General features: G+C 35.3%; 1 protein-coding gene across 1 annotated transcript; it reads right to left on the reverse strand.

Moving 5' to 3' along the window:
• Positions 1 to 23,864, reverse strand: DNAJC12 (DnaJ heat shock protein family (Hsp40) member C12). The gene is made up of 5 exons (XM_014556307.2): positions 23,635 to 23,864; positions 14,631 to 14,709; positions 8,001 to 8,140; positions 5,261 to 5,465; positions 1 to 538 (listed from the first exon to the last, which is right to left on the reverse strand). The coding sequence occupies exons 1-5, from the start codon at positions 23,710 to 23,712 to the stop codon at positions 453 to 455; spliced, it is 588 nt and encodes a 195-aa protein (XP_014411793.1). The 5' UTR covers positions 23,713 to 23,864; the 3' UTR covers positions 1 to 452.
• Between the last annotated feature and the right edge of the window lie 560 nt (positions 23,865 to 24,424).

Consider the following 24,424-nt stretch of genomic DNA (forward strand, 5'->3'; position numbering starts at 1 on the left):
AACTTTGGGAAAATCATTTATTTCATTCAATGGTGTTTAGACAAGTAATTTCACATTTCATTTAAAGTCCAGAGTCAGAAAACAGTTTTGTACATCCAGTATGAATAGAGATCCTGATATCTCAAGGAAATATTTAAATACAGAGATCGATTTTTAAAATGGATTTCTATAAATAACATTAACAGGAAAATGCACATAATACAATCTATTCTAGATCTAAAATCCTTAATTTATTCAAATATTTAAAGAAACTAATCTTCTGAAAATTTTCTCATTTAAAAAACACATTGAGAGACTGGGTTCAAGGATAGAGGAATGAATTGGTACTCAGCGATTCATAAACATGACATTTTAAAGATTTAAACAAAGATTGCATGTTGGCTGCACAGGGAATGATCTTGCTCTCTCTCTTTCTCTCTCTCTCTCCCTCTCCTCTACGGAGCAGGGACATTTCATATTTCATAGTTTCTGAATTTCCTCAGTAGTTCTGAAGGAGCATCCCCAGACCAGCGGAAACGAAGGTGCCAACAGTTCATATCTGAAAAATTGTTAGAAGAAAGAAGACTTTAAAATCAGGTAGGAAAAGTCAAGCTTGTAATAGTAAAACAGCTTGTTGATAAGATCTACAATAAGTAAAATATGAGGGTAAGTCTTTGGTGTGAGTTATTAATATCTTACAGATATGGACGAACCTAAGCAGATTTTTGAATCCTTATGAACAGGAATTAGTTTATATGGATGAGAGGACCTCACATGTCTAAATGCTTAATAATAAAAGGTTATTTATAGATGCCCCAGTGGTGGGGATTTTGACAATTTACCAGCAAAGAAATTGGAAACTACTTTGAAACATCTGCCAAAAGTAAAAGGTCAATGGTAAAGGATCCCTAGAAATACAAATAATTTAATCCACAGTAGTAAGGTTTTTTTTATTCTAATAAACAACTTAGTTGAAAATTAGAGAAAAGGTCATTTTCCTTCTCTACTGGAGGAAGTGTAAATTGGCAAAACTTTTCTAGCAGGCAGTCTGGCAATATTTATCAAACTCATTAAAATGTATAAACCTTAAACCCAATGATTCTACTTCTAGAAATTTATCCTAATGAAATAATCATGTATGTGCTCAAGGGTTTAACTGTAGGGATATTTATTATGATACCATTTATAAATGTTTAAAAATCAAGGAACAACCTAAATCTTCAGCAAGAGAAAACTGGTTAAAAGGCTTTAATAGTCATTAACGATTTTTAATATTTATCATCATAGAAAAATGCTCATAACATATTGCTAAGTGACAGGTAGTTAGAAAACAGTTTAGACAATATGATCTCATTCCTAAATTCATTATTTACATGGGTATTTATGTAAAATAAAATTTTTTTTTGAAATCTTCAAGGAATTACCCCTAAATGTTAATAGTAGTTATAGATGTTAGAGATGTGATTTTCACTTTTATACCTTTTCTTATTTTTCTGCAATGAACAAGTATACCTTGTACCATTTTTATGTTTATAATATTGCTAATGAAAAGCAGATTACAGATTATATATAAAATATGCTTTCATTGATATTTTAAAATATTATCTGGATATCTAGTCAGCAAAAAGGTACACAGAATAGTTGACAGTATTTATCTCAGAAAAACTGGATCTGCACTTTCTTTAGAATTATCAGAGAAAAGAAATCTAAAGAATTTGCATTAGGGGAAAAAGCAAAAAGGAAGTTGTATCTGCAACCTGTAATTGAAACAAGCACACAAAACATGTACAGTAATATCCTTTTAGTTTAGGTATACTAACATATCTAAAAATATACCAAAATATCAATAATAAATATTTCTCTGAGTGGTAAGATTACAGGTTATTGTATTTTCTCTTTTTTTTTTCTTTACCATATTTTTTCACACTTCTACACTAAATTCATATTATTTTTGTAGTTTGAAAAAGACATTTTCTAGTTTGGGTTCTCCTAGAAATAGACCGCAGACAAGAATTTTATGCAAGTGACTAATTTGGGAGGTGATCCCAGGAGACCTTGGTAGGGATGTGGGGAAGGGAACCAAGTCTATAAAAGGTACATTAGCAGGAAGTTACTACCCTTGATGACTGGGGTGTGATCCCCCTGGGGAACCTGAGAGACAATATAAAAACCCCTCAGTTATTCCACTTGAGAGGTAAAGGAGCTGGGCGGTTTAGCCTCCCATTCCCATTCATTATTGCCTGATGGCTACACCCACAGAGTGTTTACTCCCTGGCACCTGCCTGCTCATTTGCTGCCAAGCCAGCTCCACTGACAGAGAAAGCCCTCTGGTGGGAGCCATAGGGTTGGCAATGCCTGGGAACGTAGATGCCCAGAGGATATAGAGGCACACCGACAGCATCTGCTATGTTTGATTTTTTTTCTTTTTACTCCAGGATGTTATACAAAACTCTTTGATTCTAGAATGGTATTTTGGGGGGAGGCATATTTATTGCATATTTAAACAAAAAGAAAGTAAAAGTAAGATTGTCTCACACACGGGTTTTCAGATGCCGTGCTCCATAAAGTCAGAAAATAATGAGGGCTATTTGATGGATGCTTATCACAAAAGAGGCATCAAAAGGCAAACTCCAAAGTAAATATCATGCACTGCTTGAGGAAATTAAGAAAAAAAGCTGAAAAGTTATGTGAGAAGCCACTTGGGACTTGGTCAAGCTGACATGAATAATATGTCTTAAATGCTGACGTTATAAAAATTTATGCTGCAGTAAAATAAAATAATCACGCAACTGCACCTTGGCATATGAAACCCCAAATTTAAGGCACTGTTCAGAACAGTCAATAACCTCTTAAACAATATTAAGAAAATACTGGTAAATGCAGACTTCAGCAAAATTCTGTAATTCTTATTCTCCAACAGCAGCTTCTCAGAACAATGATCCTCTCTCCTCTTACCCCCTCCACTTCATTCCTCAATGACAGGAAGAGAATACACTTCAAAACTGGCATCACAATTTATTCTCAGTAAATATATCTTCACTATGGAATACTTATCAGCTGTTAAAACCAATGAGTTCATTCTAAATATGAGTCTAAGGAGAAGTCCCATAGTAATAAAAGCTAACACTAAAAAAAGCACTGGCCATGTACCTGGTCTAAATATTTTTAAAAATTTTTATTTATCTTTATTTGGGAGGTAATTAGGGGGGCTTATTTATTTATTTATTTATTTTAATGGAGGTGCTGGGGATTGAACCCAGGACCTCGTGCATGCTAAGTATGCACTCTACCACTGAGCTATACTCTCCCCATGGCCTAAATATTTTATGTATGTTAATTACTTCTCAAAAAGACCTTACAAGGTAGACACTAATATTTTAACCATTACATAGAAATAAGAAAATGCAGACACAGAGAGGTTAACCTGCTTGCCCAAGGTCACACAACTTATCTGTGGGAAAAGCTAGGCTTTGGTTCCGAGTCTGCACTCCTAGATACTCTAAAACAGAGAGGAATGTGTAAAGTGTAACTCCATTCTTTACTTGTAAAGCCCTAATAAATGGGCCTTCCTTTTTTAGCATAGAAAACTGTGGAAGGAGACACACATGGGCTTCTGTACTGGTTATTTCAGGAAGTAGAAGCAGAAAAGGATGGGACATCGAGGTAGAACTAAGTTATTGTCTATATATGATTCTTTGAATCTTTAATGACAAGCTTATATTACTTGGTGGGTTTTTTAATATCTAAATAACTATTTTTTAAAAGAAAGGGAAAGTTTTATAGAATCTTATGAGAGAGATTTAAGTGGGGCCTCAGTGTGAGTCTCTGAAGTCATCAAACCTCTCGATTCTGGTGAACTCAGACCAGGACTGAATCTGAAACAGAAAGCCACAGGGAGGCCCTAGGGGTTCAGGAAGCAGGTATCTGAATATTCCAAGGCTGAATGGAGACACATTTGCATGTGCGTGGGTGTTTGTAGGTGTATGTTTGCCAAAACACTTTTTCCAACACTAGGGCTTCTGCTTTGATCAGTTTGTTACATAACCATTTCCAGAATGGGTCTGATGCAATCAACTGCAGACTCTACCCAGGGATCTCTCAGGCAGCCAGCAGGGACACCTGAATCAGGTTCTAAGGATCTTTATTCCCAACAAATAGTAAGCGTGTAAAAGTTATCTTCAAAGAGTTTTGAATTAATTGTTTCTAGAAAGACTGTAGTTCACCACAAACTGTCTTATTATCTTGTTTTTATAATTCGTGTTTCAGGACTTTCAGGAAGCTTCTGCTTAAAGGATACATTCTAAAGGGATGTTATATCACAACCCTGAGAATCAAGAATTTGGAGGATAGTTACAGTGTGTGTACATAACACACCTGTGCAAGAGAAACACAGTGAGCTGGTCAGATACACAAAGAAATGATAACAATACCTAACAGTTACCCGGGGCCTGCGTAGGCAAATCACCGGGCTAAGCATTTTGCATGGATCTCCTCATTTAATCCTCATTATAACACTATGAGAAGATAACATTCTGATCTTTATTTTGTAGATGAGGAAACTAAGCTGTAGAGAAGTAACTTTTACCAAGTAATACAGATAACAGATGGTAGAGCTAGGATGTGAACCCAGGTAGTATAGCTTGGGAGCCAAGAGTCTGACCTCTGTAATATCTTGCTTCAGTGGATCTATACACACATCAGAATGTCTGCAGAGCTACTTACAGATAAGGAATCTTCTCAGGATAGTGCAATGCCTTAGAACACAGACTCTGCAGCCAAACTGCCTTAGTTCAGACCCCTTCCCCATCACATACAAGCTGGATAACCTTGAGAAAATTATTCAACTTCCCTAGACTTAAGTTTTCTCATCTGTACAATGAGAATGATATTGGTACCAACCTCACAGACTTATAGTGAGAATTAAATAAATTAATATAAGTAAAATTAATATTAAATGAGATACTAGATGTAGAGTAATATTTGTAAAGAACATTCCTGCATATATTAAACACCCAACACATGTTAGCTAGTGTTATTTTAGTAAAGCAGAAGACAATCCCACCCCAGAAATGTCTCAAGTTTTCCCTTACAAAGAATGTATTAAAGAATAATATCATCTAGCTTCTGCATCAGTTCTATGTAACTATCTTTTATGGTGCTAAATCAACCCTTATATTTGGCACTAGTATGCAGTTGGAAAGGTTGAGAATAAATACAAGATAAACTGAGCCTTTTAATTTCAGACCTTCTCCATTCTGCAAAGCTCCATGACATGACTTACTTGGAGAATCTGGACTTTGTGGGGAGAATGACTTCTCCAGGGACTGGGATTCTTTTTGCTCCATTTCCTCTGTGGTTGAACCCAGCTCCTCTTTCTTTATTTCTTTTTGCTTATTCCATTCCTCATTTTCAGTTTTGTTGGTATGAGTCTCATCAGATTCTTCCAGCATCAGATCTTTTTTACCTCTGACAGCCCAGTGCATTGACTACATTAATTAAAAGCAGACATATAACATAAAATCAATATTATATAGTTTCTATATTTAAAGTTCAATATATGGTAACACCTGACCTCCTATTATCATGCTGATTAACAAAATGTTATACTTGACAATTAGCCAGATATTAATCAATTAATTCAGATATTAATCAATTAATCCTCACTGATTTGAAAGACTAATGATGTAAGGAGAAATTCGTATCATGGTACAGAGCAAAGGGACCAGCATCAGAGAGATTCAAAGAATTAGATGTTTTCTCAGAAAATTAAACATAAAATTACCATATGACCCAGAATTCAGTTCCTAAGTATATTAAAAAAAAAACTGAAAACAGGTGTTCAAAGAAAAATTTACACACAAATGTCCATAGCAGCACTAGCCACAAGAGGCAAAAGATGGAGACAATCCAATGTCCATCAGCTCATGAATGGATAAATAAAACTGTGGTATATCCATACAATGAAACATTATTATTTGGCCATAAAAAAGAATGAAGTGCTACAATATGGATAAACCTTGAAAACATTATGGTAAATAAAAGGAGCCAGAGATAAAAAGTCTTGTCCATAAGACATGGAAACCACCTAAATGTCCATCAACAATGACTGGATAAAGAAGTTGTGGTGTATTCACACAATGGAATACTATTCAGCCATAAAAAAGAATAAAATAATGCCATTTGCTGCAACATGGATGGACCTGGAGAATGTCATTCTAAGTGAAGTAGGCCAGAAAGAAAAAGAAAAATACCGTATGATATCACTCATATGTGAAATCTTTAAAAAAGACACAAATGAACTTATTTACAGAACAGAAACAGACTTACAGACATAGAAAACAAACTTATGGTTACTAGGGGGGAAAAGGGTGGGAAGGGATAAATTGGGAGTTCTAGATTTGCATATACTAACTACTATATATAAAATAGATAAACAAGTCTCTTCTGTATAACACAGGGAACTATATTCAATATTTTGTAGTAACTATGATGAAAAACAATTTGAAAACTAATGTATGTATGTATGTATGTATGTATGTATGTATGACTGAAACATTATGCTGTACACCAGAAGTTGACACAACATTGTAAACTGACTATACTTCATTAAGAAAAAAAAAAGATTTAATAAGACAACAACAACAAAAATGGAACAAAGAGACAGTTACTTTTCCCCAAATACCAGTTTGTACCTTTTTCACATTGTGTCCTATATATGTATTTCCTATTAAAATGTTTAAAATTGTATGGACAGATGGATAAATGAAAGGAAAAATAGATGAATACAGAGTAAGAAAGAGAGTTTGAGAGTTTGCTGTGTTAAAAATATTTTAAGGAATTTTGGATGTACACAATGTAAAAGAAAAAATTCTTATTTTTGAGTGAAGGAGGCTGTCACTACTTTTTTAAAGATTCTCTCTAGATATTTTGTGTATATAATCAAAACCCTGTGGTTAGTCCTTCATAAATAATTAACCCACCTTAAACAAATCATATGACTATGCACTACATTCCAAAAAGAGATGAAGGAAACAGTTTACCTGTTAAATAGAGTGGGTTTAACTATACTTTGAGAGTTTTGCATTGTTCTTCCGCATTACTTCAAAGACCCTCCCCATCACTGTTACAGGCTTTTTATCAGTGAAAAAAAACCCATTTTGCTCAAGTCTTCTTAACATAAAAACTATTAAGAAGGAATCTAAATGTAACCCTGGAGGGCTGCAATTTAAGAGATGTGAATCACTTTTAGACTAATTCTAACAAGTGTCCCTGAAGACTTCCTTATAAGGTAACTTCTGTATTCTAAGTCTCATGTTATAGAAAACTGTCCCTGTGTACAAAAAAAAAAAGCCACATAAAATATCATGCCTAAGAATGTGTAAACCTTTAAAATTATATTTTCTCTGCAATCTACAAAGGTCCATGTAAGAACAAAATAATTATATAACATAGCACTTATATAGAGATTATTTTTATATTTAGTTTTTTTAATGGCATGAAGGAAAATAACACAACAGTTCAAAAAAATCTCCGCATCTATCTAACAATTCTTTCACCAGAATTTATAACAGGAATAATTTACAAATAATTTACAGCTTTCTTTGATTAATCAGGCCCTGCTTTTTATTTAAATTATAACCCTTGAAGAGAGAACAGGCTCATATGAACTAAAAAGATGGAGAATGTGAATTTGCAATGGTTCAAAATTCAGCAGTATTATATGAGCAACTTAAGAAGCACAGTTATCAGAATGTTTAAAACAGTAAATGATAATGGGGAGCACATACATATACTGGGTCTTACAGACAAAGAGACTGACAAACGTAGTCAGAGGCTCTTCCGGCCTCGATCCACTGAATTTCCCTTCACAGGATTTTGCAGACACTGTGTTATATCCAGATTCTATTAGCTTCCTGGCCTTCTTTCTCCCCTTGTCTATTGCCTCTTTAGGCTACTGCATGAGTCTAATTCACGGGCAGCCTGAGCTTCATAAATTCACTTCATCCCAGAGAGAAACCTACCGTTTTCACCGAGTCACTCAAAGCTTCCCACTGCTGGAAAGGCATCGACACCTGGCTCCTTCGCCAGTGGTCATAGCGGGCTCGACTCGCTTCATTAGTCAAAATCTCCTTTGCCTTCTGCAGTTTCTGAAAAGTCTCCACTAGAAGACAAATTAAGAAATGAGCACTAATCTCTTGCAGGAGTTATTTTATACTCCAGCACAATCAAACTTTTCTCACTGAAATATGTCTCTGCTATTTACCAGCTATGTAACCTTGGGTCAGTTCATGTCATCAAGCTTTAGTTTCCTCATTTTGTAAAGTGTATCCTAAGGACAAGTGAGATTATGTATGTAAAGTACCTGGCTTCCAGTTTAGCCACTCCCTTTACTGAGCTCCAGTGATGTACCAGGTGCTAGTCCAGGTGCTGATGACACAGGTGATAAAGAGAAATACAGAGGCAAGACTGGTTCTGCTTGGTCAGGGCTTCATTCGTCTTCTATACACTGAGTCATCCTTGGCTGTTCTCTCACATCTCACTTCTAATTCATTAGCAAACCATCTTGGCTCTACCTTTAAAATATGCCCAAGATCTGACCTCTTGTCCCCACGTCCACTGCCAAAACTCTGGTCCAAGCCGCCGTCCTCTCTTGGCTGGATTATTACACTAGCTTCTCAACTGTCCTCCCTGCCTTTGTCTCAGTCTATTTTGTACGCAGCAGTCAGACTGATTTTTTAAAAAAATAAGTCATATAATACCACTCCTCTGCTCAAAATTACATCCAATGACTTTTTATTTCTCTTAGAATTAAACCGAAAATTCTTACCATGGCTAGTAGGCCAGGCATGCTCTGCCTGTCCTTGACCCATCCCTTCCTTCTGTGACCTCATTTCTTTACTTTTCCCATCTCTCTCGCTACAGCCACAGTAGCTTCCCTGATGTTTCTTGAGTACACCCAGCACACTCCAGCCACAGGACTTGTCACTTGCTGTCTTTTCTACCAAGAACACTTTTTTACCCCAAGGACTCATATGGCTTACTTCCTTCAGATACCAGCTCAGATGTTGTCTTGTGGATGGAGTTTTCACTGATCATGCGACATAAAATAACTGCCTGCCACCTCAGCCCCATTCCTTTATCTCCCTTGCCTGCCCTACTTTACTTTTCTTCATAGTACTTACCCCCGGACATTATATATAGTTATTTGATTATGATCTATCTCCTCTATGAGAATACAAACTCCATGAGGGCAGACACTTAATCTGTTTTGTTCTCTGCGACATCCCTTCCACTGGAGCAGTGTAGCAGGTGCTCAAAAGCATTTGTTCAATGAATGAATGAGTGAATGCTTGCTTCCTCTTTTCAGTGAATATAAAGATATTCATATAATGCTATTCCCGGAGCTCTAAGCACCAAAGAATTGACACATACCCTTAAAACACTTTGTGAATTAGTTACCTTTTAATAGTATCACTGAGAAAAGTAATTTAAATTATCCTGATAGTGCTTAAAATTACCTCATGAGAAGCAGTCAAGATCCTCTGAAACGGAAGATGTTAGGGCAAATGTACAGTCAATACTGAGGGCACCTCCTTACCAGCTGTGAAACTACTGAAACACTTCTGTACCCCAGTTGGTAAAGAGCTCCTGATCCTGAGCACTCCTCCTCCAAACACCACCACTTAGAGTGTTCCTCCAGCAGCCAGAGATACTGCCTGCCACCGCAAGGAACCTCCAGCAACCCTGTCCGAAGGTGGGCAGCGCAGGTACTCAACTGGCCATTAAACATTGACTATCACTGTTGGAGGTAGTAGCAATTAGTGGATTAAAGGGAAGACCCTAAAGATGGGGCCACTGAAAGCTACAGGAAAACAAACACATAAAAAACATCTTGCTATAGCTGCTAGCTCCAGTGAGCAATCCTTCCGTTGCTGACAACAATGTAAATGTCCCGCTGTACAAATGAGACGTCACTTTTTCCAACAGGAATAAAAAGCTCATTAAATGATTACCATGGATGCACATGTCAGTTACTACTAGAGCAGATTTACATTTTTTATCTCTGAGTCACCTTCTCTTTGCACATTATTGTTGGCCTCATTTTCCAGAGTTTTCAGAATGAAAGAATTACTCTGATGTCAATCCCTCAACAGCAGCTGATAAGCAGAAAGCAAGAGACCTTCCCTTTCCTGCTACGTAGCCTTTTCCTTGTTCCATACTCTTTACCACATTTAATAAAAATGAGTTTGGCTTTATATTTGTCCTTCAATATATGAGCTAATCAAATGAATCATACCAGATAAACATTTACCAGTTCTGGGAAGAGAGAGCTCATTTTATAAGCTTATACTGAGCAACTGACGATGGAAACTTTAAGAAACATTCTGATTTGACTTCTAGGTCTAATTTGAAACTACAGAAATTAAGTTCATATTTCACAATATAATTTGTATTATTATTACAGCCACATTTTAAATGTAGGCCCCTTACAATTTCTTGAGAAATAATAATAATAATATGATGTTAGAACGTACTTTGAAAAAAATCTGAAGGAAAATACACACACTGTTAATAGTGGTTCTCTGGCAAAGAGAGATAAGACCAGACTTTCATTTTCAACATTATTTAGTACTGTATGTTATTTTTATTCTAAGGGAAAAAAGCAATAAAGAGTTTTTAAAGTAGAAAAATATTGAGACATTAAAAGATTTCTGTTAGTAAGAGACAAAGAGTTTCCCTTCTTCAAATATTCAAATGTCTCTGACGCCTGCAAAACAGTAACAAAAATACCATTTCACAAGTCCTTAATGCAGTCTGAAATCCCTTTCAAAAGGGGGTGGTCAAAGAGAAGTTAATAAATGGTTCGCCTGAAACAGTTAACTGTTTCACACATGGGACAGGCATGAGCACCAGCCAGAAGATTTTGTTCTCAGTGACACAATTTCTATAGCACAACCTGTCCTGCCTACATCACCCACAACTGCAGAGAATGGATATCATAAAGCTTTAGATTTTGTTTTAATGAGAATAAGAAAGATCTAATGTTTAGTTACAAAAAAGAAAACTATCCCATTTTGTTAAATTTTTATCTTGGAATACGGCTTAAAAACAAGAAAAGAAAATCCACTGAATCATAATTGCCACCATTCATTTAGTTCTTCCTGCATGCAAAATCTCTCATTTAGTCCTCACAGCAGACACATGAAGTAATAATATACTATTAGTCTATCCATTTACCTATGAGAATGCAAAGGCTCAAAGAAGTTGCCCAAGATGAACTAGCTCATTAGTGGGAGCTAGGAGCAATCCAGACAGACAAGCCTGTGTTCATATCTACTTCTCCATTGTGCTAATATATCAGTCATTGCAATGACAATGGTTGGGACTACATTTAGCAAACCAAAAAGGTATATATACCAGTTCAGTTTCTTCTACCTGCAATTGCTCTATAGGCTAGACTTTCACCCTAATGAAATATGTTTCAAAATCTGTCCACTGTATTTTGGTCAAGCTAAAATTCAGTATCAGGGTGACTGTTTCACATTTTTAAATATTTTTATCAGTAACCTTAAGCCTTCTCCAAGTATGTTAAAAAACACTTACATCTTCAGAAAGTCATGTTAATCCAAACTGAGTAAATGGATGCTTAACCAGATTTGAATTGAATTAATTAAACCAAAGGTTGAATCATCTACCAGCTGCAAGCCTGACAAGGGAAGATACTGATGTCTGTGTACCTTTTCATTTTAAACAATATGTACACAGTCCAGTGGTTTCTCTGAACAAGAAGCCTTGAGGTAGTCCTTACATGAAAACTCTCATCACTATGGCAACTAGAATGGCAATGATTACACAGTGACTCATCATGTGTCCTGAACAGAAACTGTCAGGGACAGAGAAACAACTCAGAGCCATGCTTCACTGGAAAAGAACCCAGTTAAGGAACAACCTGTGGTGGTAGGGTTTTTTTTGAAAGCTTATCAAATTTTTACACTTTTATGTTAGGACATCTATTTTAATATTAACTCCAGTTTAGAGAGGTAATTAATATGTCTCCTATAGAAATGTTTATCAATTCATTTTTGCACTTATTCAAGAAATTATTTGCACAAAGTAGCTGTCCTCCGAGGCTGGTGCTATTCTAGGTGTGGGGCATAGCACTGTGAATAAGATAAGCAGGAGCCCAGTCTCACTGAGCTTCCAGTATGACTAGTAGGCAAACAGGTAACAAGGAGACCACATGATACACAGCTGGCTGCCTGACATACGTGTAGGTGCTGTGGGGAGCTGGGGCACATGTGACTTCCCGGAGGAAGTGATGGCTAAGCCGAGACCTGAGTTGGGAGCATGACCCAGGTAATCAAAGCAAAGCAGGGAGGTGTGCAGGCCTTGGGGGTGTTCAGGCTGAGGAAGCAACAGGCATAAAAGTCTGGAGAGTTGAAAGCAGGGCACATTAGGGAATCAAGGCAGTTCTGAGAGGCTAGAACATGGGGTGGTAGGCATGGTGGTGGAGAGAAAATGAGGATGGAGAGATAAATAGGGAGAGCACAACATGAAGGGGATTGTGCCTAGAGGCCCGGCAATGACAAAGAATGAACTGTTGCTACACGCACAATATGGGTAAATATCACAGATGTAAGGTAAAGCAAAAGGAGCCACACACAAAACAGTATAGACTGTATGATTCCATTTATATGAAGCTCAAAACCAGGCAAAACGAATCAATGATGATAGCAGTTCAAAAATGGGAGAGGGTGCTGACATTGAACAGGACATGACAAGGGACTTTTCCTGGGGTGCTGGAAATGTTCTACTTCATCTGGGCAGTGGTTAAACTGGTTACATGTAGACACAAATATATCAAGTTTACACTTACACTTTGTTCACATTGCCTTAAACAAGTTATGCTTTAATAAAAAGGGGAAAAATCAAATGAGCAATAATAATTAGTTAAATGTCTAACAAAACCTGACTTCATATATTGGAAAGTGACCTGTTACTACAAATCAAAGGGATCAATGGCTTCTAGAGAAAATTAATTAAGAGTTTTAAGATGAGGAAAAAAAATTTTAATGAAGAGGGGTTTGGAGTGTACCTTTTGTACAATGTAGAGTAATAGACAGGTCTCAGTCACCATATTTTCTTATAGAAAAATCATGTGTATACATATACTATACACATACCTATAGAATATACATATAGTAAACACAGTCATCAAATTTAAGATAGTATTGCCTACCCTGAGGACAAAGTCAGGGTCAGAATACACAAGAAACTTCAACTGCATTGGTAAAGTTTTAATCTGGGTAGTAGATAGATAGGCTTTTGTTATAGTATTCTTTATACCTTTTTGTACATATTAAATCTTTCAATTTTTTTCTGTAGTTAGAAATAAAGACCACTATTTGCAGTGTGAAGCAATTAAAGGGGTGCTGAAATGACAATGGCTTACCTACTGTAGTGGCTATGAGGGTGGAGGGAAGAGGACCAACAGGAGAGAGATGTGGAAAGTAAACCACCAGCACCTGGTAATCCACCAGATGTAGACGTGAGGCAGGGAAAGGAGACAGATTTTCGCCTGACCAACTGAATGGATGGTGATGCCATTTGCTGAGATGGGAAAACATTGAAAAATGAGCAAGATTTTAGAGAGGTGAGAGAAGAATGAATAATGAGTCCAGTTCTTGACAGAGTGACTTCAAAATGTCTCCAGAAGGAGATTTCAAAAATGCAGTCAAAACTACAGTCTGAAAGTGAGAAGTGAGAACTGGGTTAAGGACAGACTTGGGAGCCATCAACAAATAACTGATGACTGAAGCCACAGACATGGATAAAACTCCAGGGAGAATGGGGAGTAAGCCCCAAAGAGAGGTTAGAAGAGAAACTGAGGACAGAATGGAAGCAGTCACAAGGGAGACAAAAGGAGCAGCCCAAGAAGTAGGAGGAAAAGCATGAGTGCATATCCTGGTAGCTGAGAGAAAGGAGTGCTTCAAGACGGTGAGTGTGGTCACCAGTGCCAACTTCTGAACAAGTTCAGGGAAGATAAGGACTACAAGGTGACCACTGGATTTGGCAGCCAGGAAGTCTTTTGGTGACAAGAGCCATTTCCTAGAAAGGTGAAGAGCAAGTCAGACTGGGATAAATTGAAAACTGGGTGAAAGGGAAGTATTGGTTTGCTTGTATTTTTTCAAGCTGAGATACACAAAAGCATTTATGTATAAATTTATGATAATAGAATATCAATTATGATAAGAAAAAAAGTATGAAAATATTATTATATATTCTATATGGACCTATTCAGGACCTCAAAATGAAGAAAACACAGCTAGGTTCCTCATCAAGACAATCACCTAGTTATAAACATATTTAAGTCATGTTAACACTCAAGGACTGGTGAAATAAGGCATAAACTGGATGACTTTTAAATCATGATAGCAGAAAGATAAATGGATGTTAAATGACTACTATTAGAGATAAGATCCTACCCAGTTCCCTCCTCTCCTACCATCCAGTAAAGCAAAAATATTCTTTGGTATTGAATGAAAGAGTTTGAGCATAACAGAGAAAAGAAAATGACGTTACCATTCAATGGCTTTTTAGATCTGTATGCTGTACATTTTCATGAGAAACAGTTATTATCTAACACTTACCAGCTTTGGAGTTTTCAGGATGTTTGTCAGGATGACATTCCAGGGCTCTGACCTTAAATTCTGTCAGGATTTGTTCAACCTAAAGTGAGAAACAATGTTCGAAGTAAGGAATCCAACTTGACTGGCATAAAGGAAGAAGTTCGGCATCAGTCCTTCCAAAAATAGCTGTGATCACCCAACTTTTCATTTTGATCCTTGTATTTGTAGTTTGACTTTTTCATCTAAGAAATTACTGCCTCCATAACAAAATTCAGAAAGCATCCAATGCAAGATCCTATTCCAACAGTGGTCTGTGATGACAATTTAACTTGTTACTGTGTTTAGATGATGGCCCAAGACACCTATGAGTTCAATATATTTAAATGTCAAAAATGGTCAGATAAGTTTATCCTAAGAATATATGAAAGATGTGTTCACACATCTGAGGTTTTCAAAAAATGCTTAGCCACCATTCATTATTCAAGATGACTGTTTGGTTTATAAATTACCCATTATAAAGTTCTTTCTTTCTGCCTTTTGGTCCTTTTCTTTTTTATTAAGAATTTCACAATTTAGGGTGGGGAGATCAGATAAAGGTAGTCAAAAGATGCAAACTTCCAGTTATAAAATAAATAAGTATTAGAAATGTTAACATAAAACATGATAAATATAGTTAACACTGCTGTTTGTTATACATGAAGATTGTTAAGAGAGTGAATCCTAAGAGTTCTCATCACAAGGTAAAAAAAAAATCTATTTCTTTAATTTTGTATCTGTATGGATGATGGACATTCAGTAAATTTGTTGTGGTAATCGTTTCATGATGTACAGAAGTCAAATCATTATGCTGTACACTTTAAACTAACACAGTGCTATTATGTCAATTATATCTCAATGAGATTAGAAGGAAATTTTTTTTCACAATTTAAAGAAAAGGACAAACTTGATAATTTTGCTACCAATAAACAATGTGGTTAGAGATTTTAATTCGGAAAACAGAGACTTCAGCCCAAACTAAAATGAGGTCTGATGGCCACCTATGATTTTATTTGATTTCTCTCACCCATCATAATCCTTATCATGAATTATCAAGATTTGCTTTATTCATTATAATTGCAGTGTCAGCAGCAGGATACAACAGTGGTTATGTGGTTCTTGGAATGTGATTGCTTCATTTCAAATCCCAGTTCTGCCCAGAGACTTTAGGCAAGTTATGTAATTTCTATGTGCCTCAGTTCCCTCATCTTTACATTACATGAATAACATAAGCTGAGCACTTAGCACAAAGCCTGATCACACTTAGGCTCAGTAGCTATTATTAAATGTCAGTGGTTCAAACTATATTCAATATCCTGTAGTAACTTATAATAAAAGAGAATATGAAAAGGAATATAGGTATATATATGTGTGACTGAAACATTATGCTGCATACCAGAAAGTGATACAACGTTATAAACTGACTATAGTACAATTAAAAAAAAAAAGAAGCAAAAAAAACTCGGTGGTTCAGAAACTTGTCTGAAGTCATTTAGCTAGTTACTTGAAAAGCTGAGTTTTTGGTTAACTAAGCAGTTGGAATTCAAATCCAATAATTTTAACAAACTGTTTTACACGGCCAAATTCTTCAGGGTTAGGGACCTATTAACAAGTTCTGTATTTACTAGGAAAGCAAATTACCTCTTTTCTTCTTTTTTATTTTTTTTTTTAATTGAAATACAGTCAGTTTACAATGTGTCAATTTCTAGTGTACAACATAATGTTTAAGTCACACATATACATATATATATATATTCTTTTTCATATTCTTTTTCATTATAGGTTACTACAAGATATTGAATATAGTTCCCTGTGCTATACAGAAAAAAAATCTGTTACTTTATTTTATATATAGTATTATTCTATTTTATATCTAGTAGTTAGTGTTTACAAGTTTCAGACTCCCAACTTATCCCTTCCCACACCCATTCCCCCCAGTAACCATAAGTTTGTTTACTATGTCTGTGAGTCTGTTTCTGCTTTGTAGATAAGTTCATTTTTGTGTCTTTTTGTTTGTTTGTTTGTTTGTTTTTAAGATTTCATATATGAGTGATATGGTATTTTTCTCTCTTTCTGGCATACTTCACTTAGAATGATGATTTTCAGGTCCATCCATGTTGCTGCAAATGATATTATTTTATTCTTTTTTATAGCTGAATAGTATTCCATTGCATAAATATACCACAACTTCTATATCCAGGTATCTGTCAATGGTCATTTAGGTTGTTTCCATGTCTTGGCTATTGTAAATAGTGTTGCTATGAACATTGGGGTGCATGTATCTTTTCGAATTAGAGCTCCCTGCAGATATATGCCTAGAAGTGGGATCGCTGGATCATATGGTAAGTCTACTTTTAGTTTTTTAAGGAATCTCCATACTGTTTTCCATAATGGCTGCACCAAACTACATTCCCACCAGCCATGTAGGAGGGTTCCCTTTTCTCCACACCCTCTCCAGCTTTTATCATTTGTGGACTTTATAATGATGTCCATTCTGGCTGGTGTGAGGTGACAAATTACCTTTTGTTTGAGAAGTGAATTCTCAAGCTGTTCAGCTCAATATTATCATAAGATTCATGTGAGAAACGTATTTTTATCAGCTCTACGTCATCCTTAATCAATTCTCATAAAAAATTTCTTCACTTTTAACAAAGACAGGCTGTATTAAATATGAGTATGTTTACAGCCCAGACTGATATCTCTGTTCTTTTCCATGTTAAGCGTGTTAAGTGAGGAAACCCTTGAAATAATAGGAAGAGATAGATTTCCTGCTAAGAACTGTAATTAATTATGTTTCCTCTTCCTGGGTGCTCCCTTTAACCATCGGTCACCATAACCTGCTAATATAACAAAGAAAATTGAGATTGAGACTTGTTTTTAAATTTAAATATTAAATATTTAAAGAATCTAGTAGTAAGCACTTTTTAGTTAACAAGTAATTTATGAATACTCACAAACTTGAAAAAATTTCTATCAATACAGAATTTTTAAAAAAACTTTACCCCTTCAAGATAACAGGTTGCATCTTTCAAGACACATTTTTAACATATATACACACACACACACACACACCTCGGGGGGGGCGGGGGCAGTTAATAACACAAATGGATAAAATTATACCTACCTATCTATCAAAGGGAGAAAATTTGGGGGGTCTATTGTTGTTGTTTTATTTTTTAATTCCTATCCCATCTTTAAAAATTAAGACTAGGCCATATCTCTCATTACCTTTCATAGTTTTACCTTCACAAAGTTAATCACAAATATCCTATGTAAGGCTGGCTCTAGGTAAACTAACTGGTAAAGTGGTTTAGTTCGTCTTCGGCAAATTCTGTTTATCTCCTGGCAATTCCACCCTATGTGCCCAGTGCCAAGTGCAGCCCATGGACAAGTGAGGCCCTCCATGTCAAGGTCCGCTGAATCATGCCTTCCTGACCCAATGTCCAATGATCTGGAAAACTGCCTGTCTTACTGGCCAATAAACATACAAAAAATGTCCAACTTTACTCATAACCAAGTAAATCAAAGCATCCAAGGAATGATAATGACTAGTGTCATTGAGGGTGCAAAAAAAATGAACACTTTTACACTTCCCTGGTGAGGATGTAAACAGGTGCATATTTTCTGGAAAGCAATTGGTATATATATATGTACCTATATATATATATATACATACATACACATACATACACACACACTAATATGTCCTTTACTTTTTCATACTCGTTGTTCCAACAATTTCAATTCTAGGAATTTGGCTAAGTCAGTAACATGATTGTAGTGTCATAGGAGCTTTCTGAAAATTGAGATTTATTCATTAAAGGAATGAACTGACTCTAGTGAGGGAAATGCATATGCTGCAGAATATGTTGCAGAAAAGAGAACACTCATTTTAGTAAGTGGGTTGATTAACATCCATCATTTCAATCCACTTAGTTTGAAAATGGATTTTTCCCACAAAACTCCAGATAGTAATAATATTCCTGAAATAAATTTCATGAGAGATCATCCTACATCATTCTAATCAAATGATGGTTAATTAACATGAGCTATAGAAGGAACTTGAGCCACAAAACATATAATGGTAGAATTGGGTTACACTCCATAAAATACTACAGCTCTGTTAATCCATAGTGACAAAAATAGTTGAATAAATAAGTAAATGTGGGAGAAGGGACAGCTTTTCTTTACAGAAGAATTCTAAGTAATAAATGTAAAAGGATGAGGAAAAGAGAAAGCTGCCATTAGGCAAACACCATAACAGTAACTGTTACAGGCAAAATCTACCAAAGGATACTAAAATCAGAGGGTGAAATTTGGAGGAGAAATACTGTCGTCTCAAAGAATCATCACCAATGTATTTGTTAATTACAAAAGGGAAAGTAGTGACCCTATAGTGTAAAAACCTGGCAGAATAAACCTGACAGACCCATCTTAACCAAATGATCAAGGTTAGTAAGACTTATCTACCCAGAGAAGGAGGGTATAGCTCAGTAGTAGAGCACGTGCTTAGCATGCACAAGGTCCTAGGTTCAATTCCCAGTACCTCCATTAAATATATAATAATAGGTAAATAGATAAATAAACCTAATTACCTCCCTCTCAAAAAAAAAAAAAAAAAAAAAAAGACGTATCTCCCTCACATGCCCCTGAAATGATAAAATGAGAAAGGCACAACATCACTTTTGGAATGTTCTTTACAAAAACACATAACCTCAATCTAAACATGGGAAAACATCAAACAAATCAAAATTGAAGGACTTTCTACAAAATAACTCACCATCACTCTTCAAAGTGTCCAGGTTTTGAAAGATAAGGAAGGTATGAAAATTTGTCATTTTGGAGGAAACTGAGGGAACAGAGCAACTAAGCATGATAAACGATCCTAGCTCAGATATTGGGAGAGAAAAAGGCATTCATAGAAAGATTGATTAAATTGGAATGAAATCTATTCTTTAGATCAGGGGTCGACTAACTCTGGCCCACAGAGCACCTGTTTTTAAAATAAAGTGTTATTGAAAGACAACCATAGACATTCATTTACATATTATCTATAGCTACTTTCTCACAAGGCTGAATTGAGTGGCTGTGACAGAGACCATAAATATGGCAAAGTCTAAAGTATTTGCTATCTCAGGGCCAACACCAGGATAAGACAAGCAGGACACCTGGGTTTAAGGAAGTTCTCTTTCTCTCTCTCTCTCTCTCAGGTTTCTGCACTCGGGCAAGCCTGAGAGGTAATGCCTCCTTAAATTTTGTGTCATAGGTGCTCTGCTGGCCTCACCCTAGTGCTGACCTTGTCTATCTGGTCACTTACAAAAAATGCTTGGTGACCACTGGTTGAGTTAAACTATTGTACCAATGTTAATTTTCTGATTTTGATCATTGTACTGTCATTAAATATGATATTAACATTAAGGGAAGCTGGGTGAAGTGTATACAGGAGCTCTCTGTATTATTGTTGCAACTTTTCTATAAGTCAAAAATTATTCCAGGGGAGGGTATAGCTCAAGTGGTAGAGTGCATGCTTAGCATGCACAGGGTCCTGGGTTCAATCCCCAGTAACTTCTCTAAAGATAAATAAACCTAGTTACCCCCCCCCCAAATTATTCCAACAGGTGGAGCACAGAGGACTTTTAGAGCAGTGAAACTACTCTCTATGATACTCTGGTGGTGGATAAATGTCATGAATCATTTGTCCAGACCCACAGAAGTACAAACCCAAGAGTGAACCATAATGTAAACTATGGACTTTGGGTGATTATGATGTGTCGATGTAGGTTCATCTGTTGTAACTCTGTTAGGGATGTTGAATGACAGAGGCCATACATCAATGGAAGGGGCTGGGGGCATATGGGAAATTGTTGTACCTTGCTGTCCACTTTGCTATGGACCTAAAACTGCTCTAAAAACATTCTATTAAAAATCATTTCAAAATAAAATATTTTAAAAGTAACATGCATTATAGAATAGAATGAATTTATGAAGTTCCAAGTGTACAGTATTACTATGAGGACAAAACAACACCCACAACTATAACAACTTACTATATGCCAGGCACTGTTCTAAGCACATTATATATCATGTCTCATTTAATCCCAACAACTCTAGGAGGTCATACTATTATTATCCCCATTTGAAGATTAGGAGACCAAGCCATAGAAAAGTTAAATAATTTTCTTAAGGTCACACAGCCAGTAAATGGTTGAGATTTAAACCCAGGTAGTCTGAAGTCAGTGAGAAAAAGGACTAGGAAAAAAAACATGTTTCCATTTATTGAGTTTATGCTCAGTTTCAAGTTCATAAAATCTTGAAATGAGGAAGTCTTCTTATTACTACTGAAATGTTGACCAAATATTAAAAAATCAAATTAGATCTACACCAGGGAGGATGACTTACACCACTAGTCCATCAATAAGGACTTTTGTAGATTTTACAGCATGTGTCTTCTGTGTAAAATCTAATATAGGGAGATAAAGCTGACTGATTTGGGCTCAAATTTTGGTAAATGTTTTGAATGGGGGAGTATTTGTTTTCCACTTAACAACATGGAAATCCTCCCATGGCTATTAAATGTCATTTAATTAATTTCCAACACAAGCTTTAAAGTGTAAGAACTGTATACTAAAGCAAAAGAATTATGTGTGTGTCTCAACTCAACTGTTTTAAGTAGAATCAAAATATCAAGTTGCTTTGAAATTGTTACTACTAAATTGCTTTTAGTTCTGGTTGATTTTTTTAGAGCATCAAATCAAGGAATATTTGAAGTAAAGGAAATTCATGCAATACCAATCAAGTAAAGGAAATATCACAATACAAAAAAAATGACATTAAAATATTTTTAAATGAGAAGGATACACATAAGAAGAGGGGAAAGATATAGATCAATATAGATATAGATACATATAGAATTAACAAAATTGTGAGGTCATTTCATTTTAAATTAAATAAATGACTGTTATCTACACATGCCATGCCACTGGCAGAATTAGTAAAATACATTCAGAAGAAGGAATGTCAAGAAAATATTTTTATTCTCCTTTTAATATAGGAGAATGCCACAGTATACACAGAGAAGTACCACTATAACTGGTAATCACATAATAAAACTGTTATAAATACTACAAATAAACAATGGGACCTTTTTTAAATCTGTTCAAAACTAGTCTTCTTTCTTTCTGACTGAAAAGATTATAACATAACTACCAAGGACTAAATAGGTGAAGAGATTAATTAAGGGGATATTACAACTTTTACTTTATAACTGAGAATGACAATATTTTTAAAAAATCCAAGTTGTGAGGGGGAAGGGTATATAGCTCAGGGGTAGAGTGCATGCTTAGCATGCACGAGATCCTGGGTTCAATCCCCAGTACTGCCATCAAAGTAAATAAATAAACTTAATTATCCACCCAAAAAAACAAACAAAACATCCAAATTGTGAAACTCCTCAAATTAAATTATGTTCCTTTGATTTAAATAGTTCCTTCAAAAATTATTTGGCAAGAGTATAATCCAAAGTATGCATAACACATATGGTAAAAATGGTAATAAGCTTTCTCAAATACTGTAAGCAAATCACCCCCAAAGTAAACAAGAGTAACATATTATCCTAAAGGAGAAATATGTAACTAAGAGAGCATTATAACCTGTTTTTTGTGTGTGTTGTAACTACACAGTGCCTAAAATAACCTCCTCAGCATGACGATGATAGAGATTTTAATCCTTTGTGTCCAATATCGCATTCTAGTCTCCAAACAAAACTAAGTACATTTTATTACTAAACTCTAGCCTTACGAAACAAAGATAAATAGAAAAATATTTTGCTTTAAGACATTTTATGATAATAGCTATATTTTAGTAATATTTTAATAATTATTATATAAAATATGAATATACTTAATATAATTGAAATATATTTCATATTCATCTCAACAGTATTTAAAATATTAAAAAACTGTAAATAACTGAAATGTTTAACAAAAGAGAGTAATCACTTGTGGTACAATAGTAAAACAAAATATTATGTAATCACTAAAATATGTGTGAAAAGTGTTTAACAGCATGGAGATATCCTTGTTAGAATGTTAGTGAGTAAAAAGCAGGCATTAACAAATATATTTAATAGCCTCTCAAACATATCTTCAAATATATATATATAGAAAAGACTGGCCACAGAGAAAAAAATGTGACAATGAGTGTGTATATGTCCATGAATGACTGAAAAATTGTGCTGAACACTGGAATTTGACACAACATTGTAAAATGATTATAAATCAATAAAAATATTAAAAAAAAAGACTGGAAATTAATGTACCAAACATTAATAGTGTTACTCTTGGGAGGCAGAATTATAAATGAGATTTCCATAATTTAAAAAACTTTTACAACATTTATATTTGTCTGTGGGGAACCTTTAAAAATAATGTTCCATTACAGATCAAGTGAACAACTACAGTTTTCACACATTTTTTTTCAAAGCCACGCTTTAAAGACTTAATTTCCCTCACACAATTTGAAATGTTAACATAAAAGGATTTTTTTGGCTTATATAATTTAACTGCTTACATAAAACTACATATTTTAATAAAATATTTTAAAATCACTAATTACTAGAAAACTACATCTCATCTCAATTATAGTGTAAATTACCATAAAAAAGATATAGCTTATGTTAACTGTGAAACACTGTCAACAGCAATTACAATAAAATTTCAATATGTATTTCTGGTATATTTGAAATAGAGTCAATGGCCGTGTGCCAGAGTACACATATTCAATCAGAAGTGTCCGTAAAATGGTAAGAGGACACTATTCAAGTAAACTCGCAACACACCTTTAAGTCCTTCACTTCTTCAGAGCCAAAAGTGCTTTAAAATAACACAAGATTAGGTTTTCAGGCAACGTTAACTAAACGTTCAAAATTAAAATCGTAAATAAAAACTTGAAATGCTGTCGTGAAAAAGAACAGCATTCTCCAATGTCTTACCGAAGACAGTTCATCACATCCCAGCAACGTGTAGTAATCGTCAGTATCCTCCGACCTGTAGTTCAGTATCGCGTCCATTTAGATCACTAAAGCAGCTTTTCTTCCTTCTGGAGCTTTTTTGAGACCTGGCTTACAGCAGCTCCTTTCAAACGGCAATAACTAGATTTAAGGCTGGCCACAGTCAACACACCAGATGTCATCCTAGACCTTTGTAAACTCTACCTTTCATTGGCTGTTTACACAAGAGAAAAGAACAGGCCACGTGACGTGCCTGGGACTGCGCTGCCGTGCCGCCTGGGATCTGTAGTTTGAATTTAAGGGATGAAGATGAACCTTTCTTTTCATGAATTAACAAAAACTGTCCGTTTTCACACACCTCAAATTGGCCATCTCTTCATCTCCTATATATTTTTTATCTTCTTCCCTTTTTTTTTAAGGGATAGAAGAAAACTCGAAGCAATTTGAAGTAGTAAAATCTTAGGATTTGATAAATATGAGTAGTGGGCACTTTTCTGAGTGTTTGGGATATTTCATAATTTTTAAAAATAGTTTATTTAAGCGTAGAAGGAAATCTGCAGTCTTGCATACCTGAGACTGAGTAAATTTTTATTTATCTGATAATTCATGCATGTAACAACTATTTATTGAGGACCTAGTTCATGCCCAGCACAATCATCAGAAAAGGTGTGGTAAACAAGTCTTAGTTCTTAGGGAGTTTACCTTCTGAAAGAAGGAATCAGACAAGATACATGCAAACAAACAGTATCATTTAAAATAGTGATTTGTGCCA

The sequence above is a fragment of the Camelus ferus genome, chromosome 11 (genome assembly GCF_009834535.1).
Source record: "Camelus ferus isolate YT-003-E chromosome 11, BCGSAC_Cfer_1.0, whole genome shotgun sequence".
Taxonomy (NCBI): domain Eukaryota; kingdom Metazoa; phylum Chordata; class Mammalia; order Artiodactyla; family Camelidae; genus Camelus; species Camelus ferus.